This window comes from Mizuhopecten yessoensis, unplaced genomic scaffold, assembly GCF_002113885.1.
Source record: "Mizuhopecten yessoensis strain PY_sf001 unplaced genomic scaffold, ASM211388v2 scaffold715927, whole genome shotgun sequence".
NCBI lineage: Eukaryota > Metazoa > Mollusca > Bivalvia > Pectinida > Pectinidae > Mizuhopecten > Mizuhopecten yessoensis.
Genome location: NW_018479861.1, coordinates 60,810 through 76,216, shown reverse-complemented (window position 1 = coordinate 76,216; position 15,407 = coordinate 60,810). Strand labels below are relative to the sequence as shown.

The window sequence follows — 15,407 nt, the reverse complement described above, 5'->3', positions numbered from 1 at the left end:
GGGCATTTTTTGAGACTGATCGGATAAACAACATGGCCGACAGGCAGCCATCTTAGATTTTGATATTGAAAGTTTGTTATCGCTATTTCTCAAGAAGTACCAGAGGAATCTTTCTCAAATTTTATATGTAAGTTCCCCTTGATCTCTCGTTGTGCATGTTATATTTTGAGACTAATCATAAAAATAAAATGGAGTAAAAGAAGAACTAAACAGATATTTCTCATATTGCAATGATCGATTCTATTTCTTTCACAGTAAGTACTGTACTAGTAAATATGTGAAATGACAAACTCACTTTGAAGGTTGGCTTTCATACACATTAGTATTAAGTTTAGATCAAAATTTACCTCAATGTGCATTTACTAACATGACTCGATCAAACAGATTAGAGGAAAGAAGAGAAAAGATCGAACAGACAAATAACTAATGAAGATGGTACAAAGGTGGGTGCCAAGATCCCTCTGGGATCTCTTGGTTTTTCTTCTTTTCTATACCCTAAATGACGTCTATAATTAGTCTATATACATGTACTCCCTACACATCAACACAGTTCCATATATCAACATTGTAATTAGTTATCAGGCTCATATTGAAATGGATCGCTATAGAATCTATACGTCTATGCAGAGACGTATATATTACAGACTGTAATATGGGGCAAAGAAGTAATTCCAACAGTGTGGACAAGTTTAGGTTGTCAAATTTTCGGAGCTACCGCTCTTACAGGCTTGAATATATATACATATATATGGTCTTTGCTTTAGTATTTTGCTGTACATGGCCGGTGCTTGTTGATAATAAGTTTATGTTTTAGTTATATTCGATTATAATGTCATCTGGTCAAACCACAGAAATATAGTGTTTTTTGATATGAGGGTGGTAGGCAGTTCTATCATATATAATATATTTCCCGCCATAAAATACAGTATAAGGGAAATAACTCTTACATTTTTAAAGAATTCTTTTACGCCCGAAGTTAGAAAACGTTAACGTCAACATGCGAAGGTCGGAAATGAATGTTTTGCTAATTTCAACGGAGACATGTTAATGGGTGACGTGAGAACGGGACTTTCGGGTAACTATTTAGTACATACACCGGTTGTTTAGCATGACATTACATTTATGCATAAATTCGTCATGGAATTTTGGAGCGTTTGAGTTTTAACAGGAGATACGACGCATTGATTATCGTGAATTGGAATTGATTGCAGCAATCAGATGACGATCAACTCGTGAAAAAGTTCCCGTAACTTTCAATATACATCCCTCGTTCAAGAATTGTATCGTATAATGTCTACAATATATCTGTCTAATGCGACATTCCTTACGTGATTGACTAATACTCGACTGACCAATGATTAGTGCCTCATTATTATAAGTTCAACAGTTACGCAGTGGTTCCAATTGATTTTTGCCGAACCCACTTGTTGACAGCTACTCGGTAGCTGCAGAGGTCCTGACAAGATGGTGTATAAGACCTACTGCATTGTCTAAATATGAACATGTTTTTATTAGTCACTAGACATATTACGAGTACGTATACTAGGCATCGATGAAACTATCAATAGGAACCCATCAATACAGTACTTGATGATGAGCCATGCACTAACTGATTACTGATGTTGTGTTATTAAAAAAATAGTTAAAATGAAACTAGATTAAAGTGAGTGTTTTTCCATTTCTAAATAATGTTATTTATTTTATTACACAGACCAGTCATTGTTAAGGTCTTGCAGTGACTGTTGGAATGAATAACAGATAGGTGTTTGATTTTTCACTGATTCCATTAATATTGTTAAGACAACTCTGGTCTGTAAACATACATATTTATCATTTAAAAACAAATTTCACCAAACAAATAAGAATGATATTAAAAGTAACTGCTACATTAAAAGAAATTGTGCAGACTGAAAATAACATGTAACCAATAGCTTGACCAGTCTGGCTACTGTAACAGCCCCTGGGACAAGCCCTTACTGACACAGCTATTTCTGTTAGTCATTTGGAAAGCTAGAAAGTAAATAGCCCTTGCTTGACCAGTGGCGGATCCAGAGACCTATCTGGGGGGGGGGTTCCAAATTTCCTGGGGGGGTTTCCATGTGGGGAAAAATTGAGGAAAATGGTGAAATACATGATTTTTAAAGAACATTCTCAGGGTGGGGGGGTTTCCTGAAGCCCAAAAAACCCCTCTGGATCCGCCACTGCTTGACCGATGTAAATTCAGTGGTCTCAGTCTTGCGGACTAAGGGAGAATGACAGCAGTTTTAAAGGGATGATTCTGTTAGATCAGAGATGTAGAGGGTTTCAGGTTGTCATGGGCTCTAATGTCTATTAAGTCATGACACATGGGTGGGGAATTTGGTACCTAGACTTTAGCTGGATCTTGATCATGAGACACATGCATTTTAAAAAAATCCCATTGGCGGGACTGCACTGTCATGTTACATATACTACTGATGTTTTGGTATCTATTTGTGGTGTAACAGGCTACTCTCCAGACCAGAGGAGTAGTACTTGAAGTTACAGCAAATGTGCCCATTTTTTTTAAAAATATTCACACAGAACATCAGATCCTCATTTGACATCTTCATATTCCTTCTGAGGAATCCAAGAGTGCTGTTTGCTTGTGTGCAGTAGGAACAGCTAGCCTGAAGGTGGTGTATCAGGTGGTACCAGAGGGTAGTCAAGATGAGAGATCCTTGACAAATAAATAAAACATACTAGAGATATGTTTGTTTCCTTGTTACCCCCTGGATCAGGAAATATAATTAACATGACATGAATAAACATTAAAACTGTGCCAGAGTTGATCACAAAGTTTACTGTCATGTTGTCACACTTGAAAAACATTTTTATTACATCAAAGACTATGTGATTCTTACTTGTCTGTGAATATAGTAAACATCACTTAAAATTAACCTATATATGGAATTTTAAGCACAACAGAGGTTAGTTATATTTCCACATCACTGTTCCTTGAGTAGAGAATAAGTAATTAAAATTTTTCTTTCCTGTATTTTACCAAGTGCTTTAGTTTTGCCATCTTCGCTAGCCAAGGGTTACGATCCTGTACGATCCAGTCTTCCTCCTCTCCTCTCTATATCTGTGAAGAGAAGGTAGATCGAACCGGATCGTAACCCTTGGCTTGTGAAGATGCAGTTTTGCTTTAATCAGTGGTTTCTATCAAATTTACATATTTGCAATGAAAGATCTAGAGAGGTTTTCTGAGCTTCAGGACCCAATCTGGTAATTTTCATTAAAAACTAAATTTCACCATTTGGAACACTCCCATCTGTACTTAAAGAAAAGAAAAGTGCCCGATTGTACATACATTTGTATTTGTATCTGCGAAGGATGCTTTCATCTTGTTATTCAAGTTCGAAAAATTCCTTAAGTAAAGATGCTTTACTGGATTGAAGATTCTTCTTGAAATAGATCAAGATCACAATCCCAATGTGTTATCCGACCAACTGATGAGTGTATTTTTGCAGGTGTGGATGTAAGACTAGGATAAGTATGGCCACAGGAGGAGCCCCCAAACCATGTAAAAACAGCAACAATGGCCAGAAATCCACCGTCAAGATCTTCATCACATCGTATTCCGATGAGTTTCACTCGGAGAGGGATGTAATAAGGAAACAGGTACTGTACATGTTACTGTCTCAAGGTCACACACACCTCCCTATTTATTTAGTAACTTATGACATATGTACAATTTATGTTTTGATGATCTGGGACAGTTATATTCATTGATCTGTGGGACAATTTCTATAAAGGGATTATAGGTATTAGTATTGGTTTTTGACCTACTGGTATGTTTTTGCAGTATTGCAACCTTTTATGTAACAAAATCCCTTTGTATAACTTGCAGTAAGCTATATACTTAAATTTATATGAAATGTCCATTGGCTTGCCAGTATTAAATGCTACAATAGAAATGTAGACAAACATGTGTTATTTACATACTTCATTGAATATACCCGGTATGTTTGCAAGCCAATGTAATTCATGTTATTGCATAAATGTATGATAATTGAAATTTTTCCCTTTGAGACAAGAAATTATATGTTTAAGCTTTAATATCTCCCAATAAACATTGTGTGTGTTGGTGGGGTTGGGGTTATACTGGAATTAGCCTGTCACTCCATCTTCCTTTAGACAGAATCTTGTCTGTCACTCCATCCCTCTGTAGACAGAATCTTGTCTGTCACTCCATCTATCTTTAGACAGATGGAGTGACAGACAAGATTCTGTCTACAGCTAGATGGAGTGACAGACAAGATTCTTTCTACAGATAGATGGAGTGAAAGACAAGATTCTGTCTACAAATAGATGCAGTGACAGACAAGATTCTTTCTACAGATCGATGGAGTGACAGACAAGATTCTGTCTACAGAGGGATGGAGTGACAGACAAGATTCTGTCTACAGCTAGATGGAGTGACAGACAAGATTCTTTCTACAGAATCTTGTCTGTCACTCCATCCCTCTGTAGACAGAATCTTGTCTGTCAGTCCATCTATCTGTAGAAAGAATCTTGTCTGTCCCTCCATCTATCTGTAGAAAGAATCTTGTCTGTTACTCCATCTATCTGTAGACAGAATCTTGTCTGTCATTCCATCTATCTGTAGAAAGAATCTTGTCTGTCCCTCCATCTATCTGTAGACAGAATCTTGTCTGTCACTCTATCTATTTATAGACAGAATCTTGTCTGTCTATAAATAGATGGAGTGACAGACAAGATTCTTTCTACAGATAGATGGAGTTACAGACAAGATTCTGTCTACAGATAGATGGAGGGACAGACAAGATTCTTTCTACAGATAGATGGAGTGCCAGACAAGATTCTGTCTACAGATAGATGGAGTAACAGACAAGATTCTTTCTACAGATAGATGGAGTGAAAGACAAGATTCTGTCTAAAGATAGATGTAGTGACAGACAAGATTCTGTCTACAAATAGATGCAGTGACAGACAAGATTCTTTCTACAGAATCTTGTCTGTCACTCCATCCCTCTGTAGACAGAATCTTGTCTGTCAGTCCATCTATCTGTAGAAAGAATCTTGTCTGTCCCTCCATCTATCTGTAGACAGAATCTTGTCTGTAACTCCATCTATCTGTAGAAAGAATCTTGTCTGTCACTCCATCTATTTGTAGACAGAATCTTGTCTGTCACTCCATCTATCTTTAGACAGAATCTTGTCTGTCACTCCATCTATTTATAGACAGAATCTTGTCTGTCACTCCATCTATCTTTAGACAGAATCTTGTCTGTCACTCCATCTATATGTAGACAGAACTTGTCTGTCACTCCATCTATCTGTAGACAGAATCGTTTTGGGACAGGTCTTACTGCAGTTTGCCTCTGAACTACCTTGAACTTGAGTAATTGCATTTTTTAGATCATTACCACTATGTTTGTTATTTCCGCTATGTTTGTTATTTCCGCTGTTTGTTATTTCCGCTGTTTGTTATTTCCGCTATGTTTGTTATTTCCGCTATGTTTGTTATTTCCGCCCTGTTTGTTATTTCCGCTGTTTGTTATTTCCGCTATGTTTTTTATTTCCGCTATGTTTGTTATTAGCAAAACCCTGTCCAGAAAACTTTTGCAGTTTAAATCCATATTTCGTGTGACTTTATTGATGTAGCCATCCCACATTGAAGTTTTCGCATGTCCATACTTTCTCAATCCAGCTGTTTTATAGGAGTTGTGTCCCTTATTCTCCCTTCAGAAATGCAAGCTGAGAACCAGTATTCCATATTGCCAGTCAGCTGCCTAAGGCCTTTCATGATCATAAGACTAAAATTGATAATGATTAAGTTCTAGAAATTATACCAAAGCATAAACATATAAGTGAGTGAAGTAATCAATTTGTTTTCTCCATTTTAAACTTTGCATACATGTATTTTCTATTTCTCTTAAATTAACATCAGATCCTGCCAGATCTGCGGTCATGGTGTGAATCCAAGCAGCTTGCTCTGGTGGAACACTTTGTCAAGTGGGTAAGTATTCTAGGTAAACTAGCCAATCAGTAGTTACTGTAGGACATAATGCATGCTTGGCAGGCAGGAGTGTACAGACAGGAGTGTACAGACAGGAGTGTACAGACAGGAGTGTACAGACAGGTATACAGACAGGAGTGTAGACACAGACAGGAGTGTACAGGCAGGAGTGTTGAGTGTACAGACAGGGGTACAGACAGGAGTGTAGACACAGACAGGAGTGTACAGGCAGGAGTGTTGAGTGTACAGACAGGTGGACAGACAGGAGTGTACAGACAGGAGTGTTGAGGGTACAGACAGGTGTACAGACAGGAGGGTACAGACAGTAGGACAGACAGGAGGGTACAGACAGGTGTACAGACAGGAGCGTAGACACAGACAGGAGTGTACAGACAGGAGCACAGACAGGTGTACAGACAGGAGTGGACAGACACAGACAGGAGTGACAGACAGGTGTACAGACAGGAGCACAGACAGGTGTACAGACAGGAGTGGACAGACACAGACAGGAGTGACAGACAGGGGTACAGACAGGAGTGTAGACACAGACAGGAGTGTACAGGCAGGAGTGTTGAGTGTACAGACAGGAGTACAGACAGGGGGACAGACAGGAGTGTACAGACAGGAGTAGACAGGAGTGTGCAGACAGGAGTAGACAGGAGTGTACAGACAGAAGTCGACAGGTGTGTACAGACAGGAGTAGACAGGAGGGTACAGACAGGTGTACAGACAGGAGTCCAGACAGGTGTACAGACAGGAGTGTACCGACAGGAGTGTTGAGTGTACAGACAGGTGGACAGACACAGACAGGAGTGTACAGACAGGAGTGTTGAGTGGACAGACAGGTGTACAGACAGGAGGGTACAGACAGGTGTACAGACAGGAGGGAACAGACAGGAGTACAGACAGGAGTGTACAGACAGGTATACAGACAGGAGTGTAGACACAGACAGGAGTGTACAGACAGGAGTGAACAGACAGGAGTAGACAGGAGTGTACAAAAAGGAGTGTACAGACAGGAGTAGACAGGAGGGTACAGACAGGTGTACAGACAGGAGAACAGACAGGAGTGTACAGACAGGTGGACAGACAGGAGTGTACAGACACAGACAGGAGTGACAGACAGGGGTACAGACAGGAGTGTAGACACAGACAGGAGTGTACCGACAGGAGTGTTGAGTGTACAGACAGGGGTACAGACACAGACAGGAGTGTACAAACAGGTGTACAGACGGGTGTACAGACAGGAGTACAGACAGGTGAACAGACAGGAGTACAGACAGGTGTACAGACAGGAGAGTACAGACAGGTGTACAGACAGGAGTCCAGACAGGTGTACAGACAGGAGTGTACACACAGGAGTAGACAGGAGTGTACAGACAGGAGGAGACAGGAGCGTACAGACAGGTGTACAGACAGGAGCGTACAGACAGGAGTACAGACAGGAGTGTACAGACAGGAGTGAACAGACAGGAGTAGACAGGAGTGTACAGACAGGAGCACAGACAGGAGTACAGACAGGAGTGTACAGACAGGTATACAGACAGGAGTGTAGACACAGACAGGAGGGTACAGAAAGGAGTGTACAGAGAGGAGTAGACAGGAGTGTACAGACAGGTGTACAGACAGGAGTGTACAGACAGGAGTACAGACAGGAGTGTACAGACAGGTGTACAGACACAGACAGGAGTGTACAGACAGGAGTGTTGAGTGTACAGATAGGTGTACAGACAGGTGTGTACAGACAGGTGTGTACAGACACCTGGGACAAGCATATTTTACATCAGGGCTAGTGGACATTTTCAGTATTAATATGAAACTATAGGCTGAGCGTCACTACATAGAATTTTCAAAATTTGACTTGGCTAGTACCGGTACTCTAAATATGAAATAGTACATCTTTGACAGGTTGATTAATGAATTTTAGACAAAAAAATACAGCTAACCAAAATAAATTACATATGTTTCAAATTTCTATTCAACCATTTAAATTCTGTCCTACCCTAATATTTCTATGGAACATCAAAGTGTGCATGTCTGTACTACTTAATGTAAAGGAAATTACTATGGAATTACCCTATTTTCATACACCAATTTTCATACACCAATTTTCATACACCAGTTGTAGCATCCATCTGTGTTCTGTAACTTTATTGTCCAGATGGTCATTTTTTAACCAGTGAAATATCTTGATGAAATTGATTGGGTGTTTTTGGGTCACTGATTCCCTTTATTTGGATTTTCATCTCTTTGTATTATTTTTACTGGGTATTATATTTTTCTCAGATTTCTGATTGTGTGATTTTGTTGGAAAGAGAAATGTCTAAATGTCATTGTGAGTTTTTATTCCTAGAATCTTGATTTGCAGCACTTTGATTAAGGACAATTAACAGAAACAGGTATATAATTGACCTGTACAAGAATTGATTTACAACTCATTGTTATCCTGATCACCATTAAATACTTCGTTCAGCAATAACCCCAGAACACTATATTTATTATTATCCTATATTCTGATCATATTACAATTATTGTGTCTGTCCAGGGCTCAAGACACCCCGAGCGGAGGGATGTGTGCGACCAGGAGAAGATACAGACCAGCATCGAGTCCTGTTACTTCCATAATGTGATGCCCCTGTTCCTGAACATAACCAGGTTAGTTGTGTGTTTGCCATGATTCTTACAGTATATAAATATTAAATATAATCATTACTTTGTGACATCAGTAACAAATTGTTAATAGTTTTCCTTACACAATGTAAGATTACTTGCAAAAATTGGAGGTTAAAACGATTTCCTGGCCTTTGTTACAGTGACTCGCTGGGATGGGTGCCGATGTGGGGAGAACACACTGACGATCAGATTGAGGATTTCATTGCTGCTTATGGTCTACTGGTAGAGGATCTAGAGGTGCTGTACGGGGCCTACCGCGAGGACAACCATAACTGTACGTGTCACACCAGTATACTCTCTCATTAATATAATGTCACTTCCTGGTATTTTCTGCAGCATGTACTTACATCACTGTTATGTCTCTTCCTGTTAATTTCTGCAGCAGGTACTTACATCACTGTAATGTCACTTCCTGTTAATTTCTGCAGCAGGTACTTACACCACTGTAATGTCACTTCCTGTTAATTTCTGCAGCAGGTACTTACACCACTGTAATGTCACTTCCTGTTAATTTCTGCAGCAGGTACTTGCATCACTGTAATGTCATTGCCTGTTAATTCCTGCAGCCTGTACTGACATCACTGTAATGTCACTTCCTGTTAATTTCTGCAGCAGGTACTTGCATCACTGTAATGTCATTTCCTGTTAATTTCTGCAGCATGTACTTACATCACTGTAATGTCACTTCCTGTTAATTTCTGCAGCATGTACTTACATCACTGTAATGTCATTTCCTGTTAATATCTGCAGCATATACTTACATCACTGTAATGTCATTTCCTGTTAATTTCTGCAGCATATACTTACATCACTGTAATGTCACTTCCTGTTAATTTCTGCAGCAGGTACTTGCATCAGTGTAATGTCACTTCCTGTTAATTTCTGCAGCAGGTTCTTGCATCACTGTAATGTCACTTCCTGTTAATGTCTGCAGCATGTACTGACATCACCGTAATGTCACTTCCTGTTAATTTCTGCAGCAGGTACTTGCTTCACTGTAATGTCACTTCCTGTTAATGTCTGCAGCATGTACTGACATCACCGTAATGTCACTTCCTGTTAATTTCTGCAGCAGGTACTTGCATCACTGTAATGTCACTTCCTGTTAATGTCTGCAGCATGTACTGACATCACTGTAATGTCACTTCCTGTTAATTCCTGCAGCATGTACTGACATCACTATAATGTCACTTCCTGTTAATATCTGCAGCATGTGCTGTCATCACTGTAATGTAACTTCCTGTTAATTTCTGCAGCAGGTACTTTCATCACTGTAATGTCACTTCCTGCTAATTTCTGCAGCATATACTTACATCACTGTAATGTCACTTCCTGTTAATTTCTGGAGCTTGTACTTACATCACTGTAATGTCACTTCCTGTTTATTATTATTGTTGGAGCTCTTTCTTAAGCAGACAGAACATCAGGGTAACAGTGTTTATAGGGAGAGACCTGGTCATCTGACCATCTTTTTGGAAGGTATAGGTGACAGTTTATAGACCTGTAATATTTAAGCAGGTGGCGTGTGCATGGCGTGTGTATCAATTTACTCCCATAGAATTTAAACATTTGACTGAACTGTACTTACACATAAAAGAAAGCAGCCATGATGTCATAAAAATTTGTTTGAGTTGTTTGTGGGAACTTTCTGAACCAACATAAGAATCACTAGCATATTGATTCAATGAAACTTGTCTAAACCAAAAACATCCCGACCAATCTTTTCATACAATGACATGTTTTCAGATAACATACAGTAGTTTCAACTGACATAAAAACCTGTAATATTTACATAAGTTTCTTCCTTATATTAAATGGTACAGGTAAGACAGGTTTCACTATAAAATGGTAGGGTGCTGATTAGAAAAAGTGACTGAATTGAATTTAAATCTGCTGCATTTAAAAAAAACTATTGATAATAATGGGTTCTGTTTTGCTGCTTCAGCTTTATTTTTGGTGCGACAAGATGAATTCCTGGACAAGGTGCCGGCCACCGAGATAAAGTATTTTGTGAGAGACACAGCCGCTTCACAGAAGATAAAGGCAGCTGGAGATAAAATCTCTCAAAAGTTTCCTGTAAGTGTTTACCTGTTCTATTTACTGGTGTTTACCAAGTTTCCATGTATATTAAATATCACCTTACTCTCTGGTAATGATTACATAGCTGTCAACTCTCCCTCATTTTGACCAAAATTTAACAAACTCAAAATCTGCATTCTGTGGTCAAATGATCTCCTAGTTACTGCAGGATGTGTGTAATGATCATAACAGGTGTGTCTGAATCAAAGGAATGCTTTTTTTTTAGTTATTTTGATACATACAAAGGGAAAGATAAATGGAGCAGAGCAGTTTCAGTCCCATTTCACACACTTTCTCCCTCATTGGAAATGTGGAAACGAGGGTAGATCTCCCTAATTGGAAATGTGGAAACGAGGGTAGATCTACCTCATTGGAAATGTGGAAACGAGGGTAGATCTACCTCATTGGAAATGTGGAAACGAGGGTAGATCTCCCTGATTCGAAATGTGGAAACGAGGGTAGATCTCCCTGATTCGAAATGTGGAAACGAGGGTAGATCTCCCTAATTGGAAATGTGGAAACGAGGGTAGATCCCCCTCATTGGAAATGTGGAAACGAGGGTAGATCTACCTCATTGGAAATGTGGAAACGAGGGTAGATCCCCCTCATTGGAAATGTGGAAACGAGGGTAGATCTCCCTCATTGGAGGTTTCAGAGGTTAACACCAATGTAATTGTCATAATGACTTACTATGTTTTAATCTGTCTTGTAAAGAATACATACAGACACAAAACTCTCACATGTACGGATGTAAGAAGGATTTTAGAAATGTAATGTATGCAATTATTTTTCTTGTGATTTTCTGTGTTTCAATTTCAGATAATAAATAAAGACACATGTTTTATAAATATTGCAGTGGATTCTAATAAACCCCTTGTATTGAGTAGATTTGCAGTACATAGGTTTTATGAGGGTACATGGGCTTGTATTACCTGTCTGGGTTTTATGAGGGTATATGGGCTTGTATTACTTGTCTGGGTTTTATGAGGGTACATGGGCCTGTATTACCTGTCTGGGTTTTATGAGGGTACATGGGCTTGTATTACCTGTCTGGGTTTTATGAGGGTACATGGGCTTGTATTACCTGTCTGGGTTTTATGAGGGTACATGGGCTTGTATTACCTGTCTGGGTTTTATGAGGGTACATGGGCTTGTATTACCTGTCTGGGTTTTATGAGGGTACATGGGCTTGTATTACCTGTCTGGGTTTTATGAGGGTACATGGGCTTGTATTACCTGTCTGGGTTTTATGAGGGTACATGGGCTTGTATTACCTGTCTGGGTTTTATGAGGGTACATGGGCTTGTATTACCTGTCTGGGTTTTATGAGGGTACATGGGCTTGTATTACCTGTCTGGGTTTTATGAGGGTACATGGGCTTGTATTACCTGTCTGGGTTTTATGAGGGTACATGGGCTTGTATTACCTGTCTGGGTTTTATGAGGGTACATGGGCTTGTATTACCTGTCTGGGTTTTATGAGGGTACATGGGCTTGTATTACCTGTCTGGGTTTTATGAGGGTACATGGGCTTGTGTTACCTGTCTGGGTTTTATGAGGGTACATGGGCTTGTATTGCCTGTTTGGGTTTCATATTTTTCTTGCTGAATACTGTAAAGGCGAAATTTTTGCGTGTGATAGTGTTCATGTTGTGAATCTTTAAACTGATGGTGGTGTGGATTTTTTCTTGCTGGCGAAAGTTCTGAAATCTTTATAGTCTATTGCTCTATAATCTGTATATTCTATAAATAAATATTCACTTGTGGACATTTGTTAACTTATTTACTCAATGCGACAAAAACGTAAACATTTTCTCACCATTAGACTTTCCACTTCTACAGCACTAGGGGAAATATGCCCATGTTTCCTGCTTTAAACCTTCATGAAGAATACAATGTAATAATTTGTCACGTTTCAGAAATATATACAACACATACAAATATTATTTTGCAGTCCAGTAGAATTTCCAAGTATAAAGTGCAATACATAGGATTGGACCAGAAGAAGAGGCCACGGGTACAGTTAGAGGACTCCTTCACACAGATGGTATTATCTCCCTTAGAATCTATCTCAGTTAATTTGACTTCTCTGTTTTGGGGATTGTTTGTGAACAAAACAGAGAAGTCAAATAAATCTTTTAGATAATTACATTTAAAAAAAATATGTGTTATTATTATATCAGAAATAATGATTCACAAGGAAATCATCAAAGTTTGTACTTGTGTTCTGTAGTAGTAAATAAAGAAACATTGTCACATTAGATTTTAATAGAAAAATGCTTGGTAATGTTTTGGAGGCTAAAAGGAAGTAAGAATTATTAAAATAAGTTGTATTTGTCGCTCAAAATCTCATAAAATATAAAAACCACCTAAAGTGTCCAAGACTATAGTGCTAGTTGTACACTGACCTATTGGAGGGTTTTAGGGTAGAGTGTAGTCCATTATTTGTTCTATTTAAAATGATAGAATGCTTTTGTATCTTATATACCACCGCATGGTACATTTGATTTCCTCGAGAACTATATACCCACCTGATATATAGGTAGGTGGTTTTACTGTATATTGTAGGGCTTCTCTGAGGCACATTGTTTTAATAAAATCACTTTCAGCTCTGGATCCTTGAAGATGTAGGGACCTTAGAACTGTTTTTGTGTAGAGGTTTGAATTTGTTCTTCTGTTCTGTATTTCTCTGATTATCAATATGATTACATGTATTTAGTTGATTTGTTAAATCTATGCAGATTGATGTATACAAATCAAGATCCTTGTCTCATTAACTAGAATATTTGATGTAGCTATCATTAACAAACTTACTCTCTCATTATGAAATAAGATATCCAAAACATTTGAGCAAAAGTAAACGCAGTGAAAGTATATAAACTTTTTCTTGTATAATTGTAGGTAACAGAGTTTTGTAGACGGAAGATAGCTTACGACTTCCTAGGGGAACAACCCCAGTCTTCTACAAGGGAAGATACCAATACCAAATTGGAACATCAATTCTTTATGAAGAATAAAGGCGAATTTGTGATCGGTAGATCTGATGTCATCCGCAAGGTTGGTTGTTTGATGATTGGTTATTCATTTACGTTTTTTCGCTGCCAGGGATAATCCCAGCTTATGCCAATCACAGAAACTCTCAATAAGAAATTATTCAGCTTTCATTATAAACACAAAGCAGATGATGTTCACTTGTATATATTTAAACATTAATTCCCCAAAAGGCATACATGTTGATATACTTATGGTTTCTATGGAAATATGATTAAAAAAATATCATTAAAAAGGAAACTGCAAAAGTTAAAAAAGTGAAGAAAAATAGCTGAGTCCCAGCTGCTTTACTTAATCACTTAACATTTACAAGCAGCTATTTTAGCTCTGCAGAAAGACTGACTAGATTTAAACACTCCACAGTCAGATAAATCTGAAATATGAAGAGATAATCGTAAGATAATTTAAATTTGTAAACCTCATGATAACGTATATACATATAGATATGTAGGGGATGATCATATATAAACAGCTTAGTAAATGGTCATCAAATCACGATATGTTGACAGATCGAGGACTATATATTCCGGGACGAGAAGGATATGCCACTGCTGATCTTAGGGGGACAAGGGTATGGCAAGTCCTCCATCTTATGCAAGGCTGCCAATGTGATAGAAAAGAAGGTGCAAGACGAACAGCTACTGAGGTAGGACAGTAACAGCTACTGAGGTACTGAATTAGGACAGTAACAACTACTGAGGTAGGACAGTAACAGCTACTGAGATAGGACAGTAACAGCTACTGAGGTAGAACAGTATTACAGTGTTAACTCGACTGAGTACGAACAGCTACTGAGGTAGGACAGTAACAGCTACTGAGGTAGGACAGAAACAGCTACTGAGGTAGGACAGTAACAGCTACTGAGGTAGGACAGTATCACAGTATTATCTCGACTGATTGTGAATTGTGAACAGCTACTGAGGTAGGACAGTATCACAGTTTTACCTCGACTGAGTGCAAATAGCTACTGAGGTAGGACAGTATTACAGTGTTACCTCGACTGAGTGCAAATAGCTACTGAGGTAGGACAGTATCACAGTGTTACCTCGACTGAGTGCAAATAGCTACTGACGTAGGACAGTATTACAGTTTTACCTCGACTGAGTGTGAACAGCTACTGAGGTAGGACAGTATTACAGTTTTACCTCGACTGATTGCGAACAGCTACTGAGGTAGGACAGTATTACGGTTTTACCTCGACTGATTGCAAACAGCTACTGAGGTAGGACAGTATCACGGTTTTACCTCGACTGAGTGTGAACAGCTACTGAGGTAGGACAGTATAACAGTTTTACCTCGACTGATTGCAAACAGCTAATGAGGTATGACAGTATTACATCTCACTGTTTTCATCTGTTACAGTACATCAGGACATAGGACTCATGTATATAACATCTCACTGTTTCCTATGTTACAGTACATCAGGACATAGGACTCATGTATATAACATCTCACTGTTTCCTCTGTTACAGTACATCAGGACATAAGACTCATGTATATTACATCTCACTGTTCCCTCTGTTACAGTACATCAGGACATAGGACTCATGTATATTACATCTCACTGTTCCCTCTGTTACAGTACATCAGGACATAGGACTC

At 38.7% G+C, this 15,407-nt stretch overlaps 1 protein-coding gene across 1 annotated transcript in view; it reads left to right on the top strand.

The window, feature by feature from the left end:
• The first annotated feature begins 978 nt into the window (after positions 1-978).
• The window catches only part of LOC110441393 (nephrocystin-3-like), a 39,200-nt gene continuing 24,771 nt past the window's right edge, over positions 979-15,407 (top strand). The window contains exons 1-9 of the mRNA XM_021484515.1: positions 979-1,075; positions 3,492-3,642; positions 5,936-6,004; positions 8,550-8,659; positions 8,818-8,951; positions 10,623-10,753; positions 12,709-12,801; positions 13,656-13,811; positions 14,315-14,451. Coding sequence (XP_021340190.1) covers positions 3,517-3,642; positions 5,936-6,004; positions 8,550-8,659; positions 8,818-8,951; positions 10,623-10,753; positions 12,709-12,801; positions 13,656-13,811; positions 14,315-14,451 — 956 coding nt within the window. The 5' untranslated portion in view covers positions 979-1,075; positions 3,492-3,516. The remainder of the gene's footprint in view (positions 1,076-3,491; positions 3,643-5,935; positions 6,005-8,549; positions 8,660-8,817; positions 8,952-10,622; positions 10,754-12,708; positions 12,802-13,655; positions 13,812-14,314; positions 14,452-15,407) is intronic.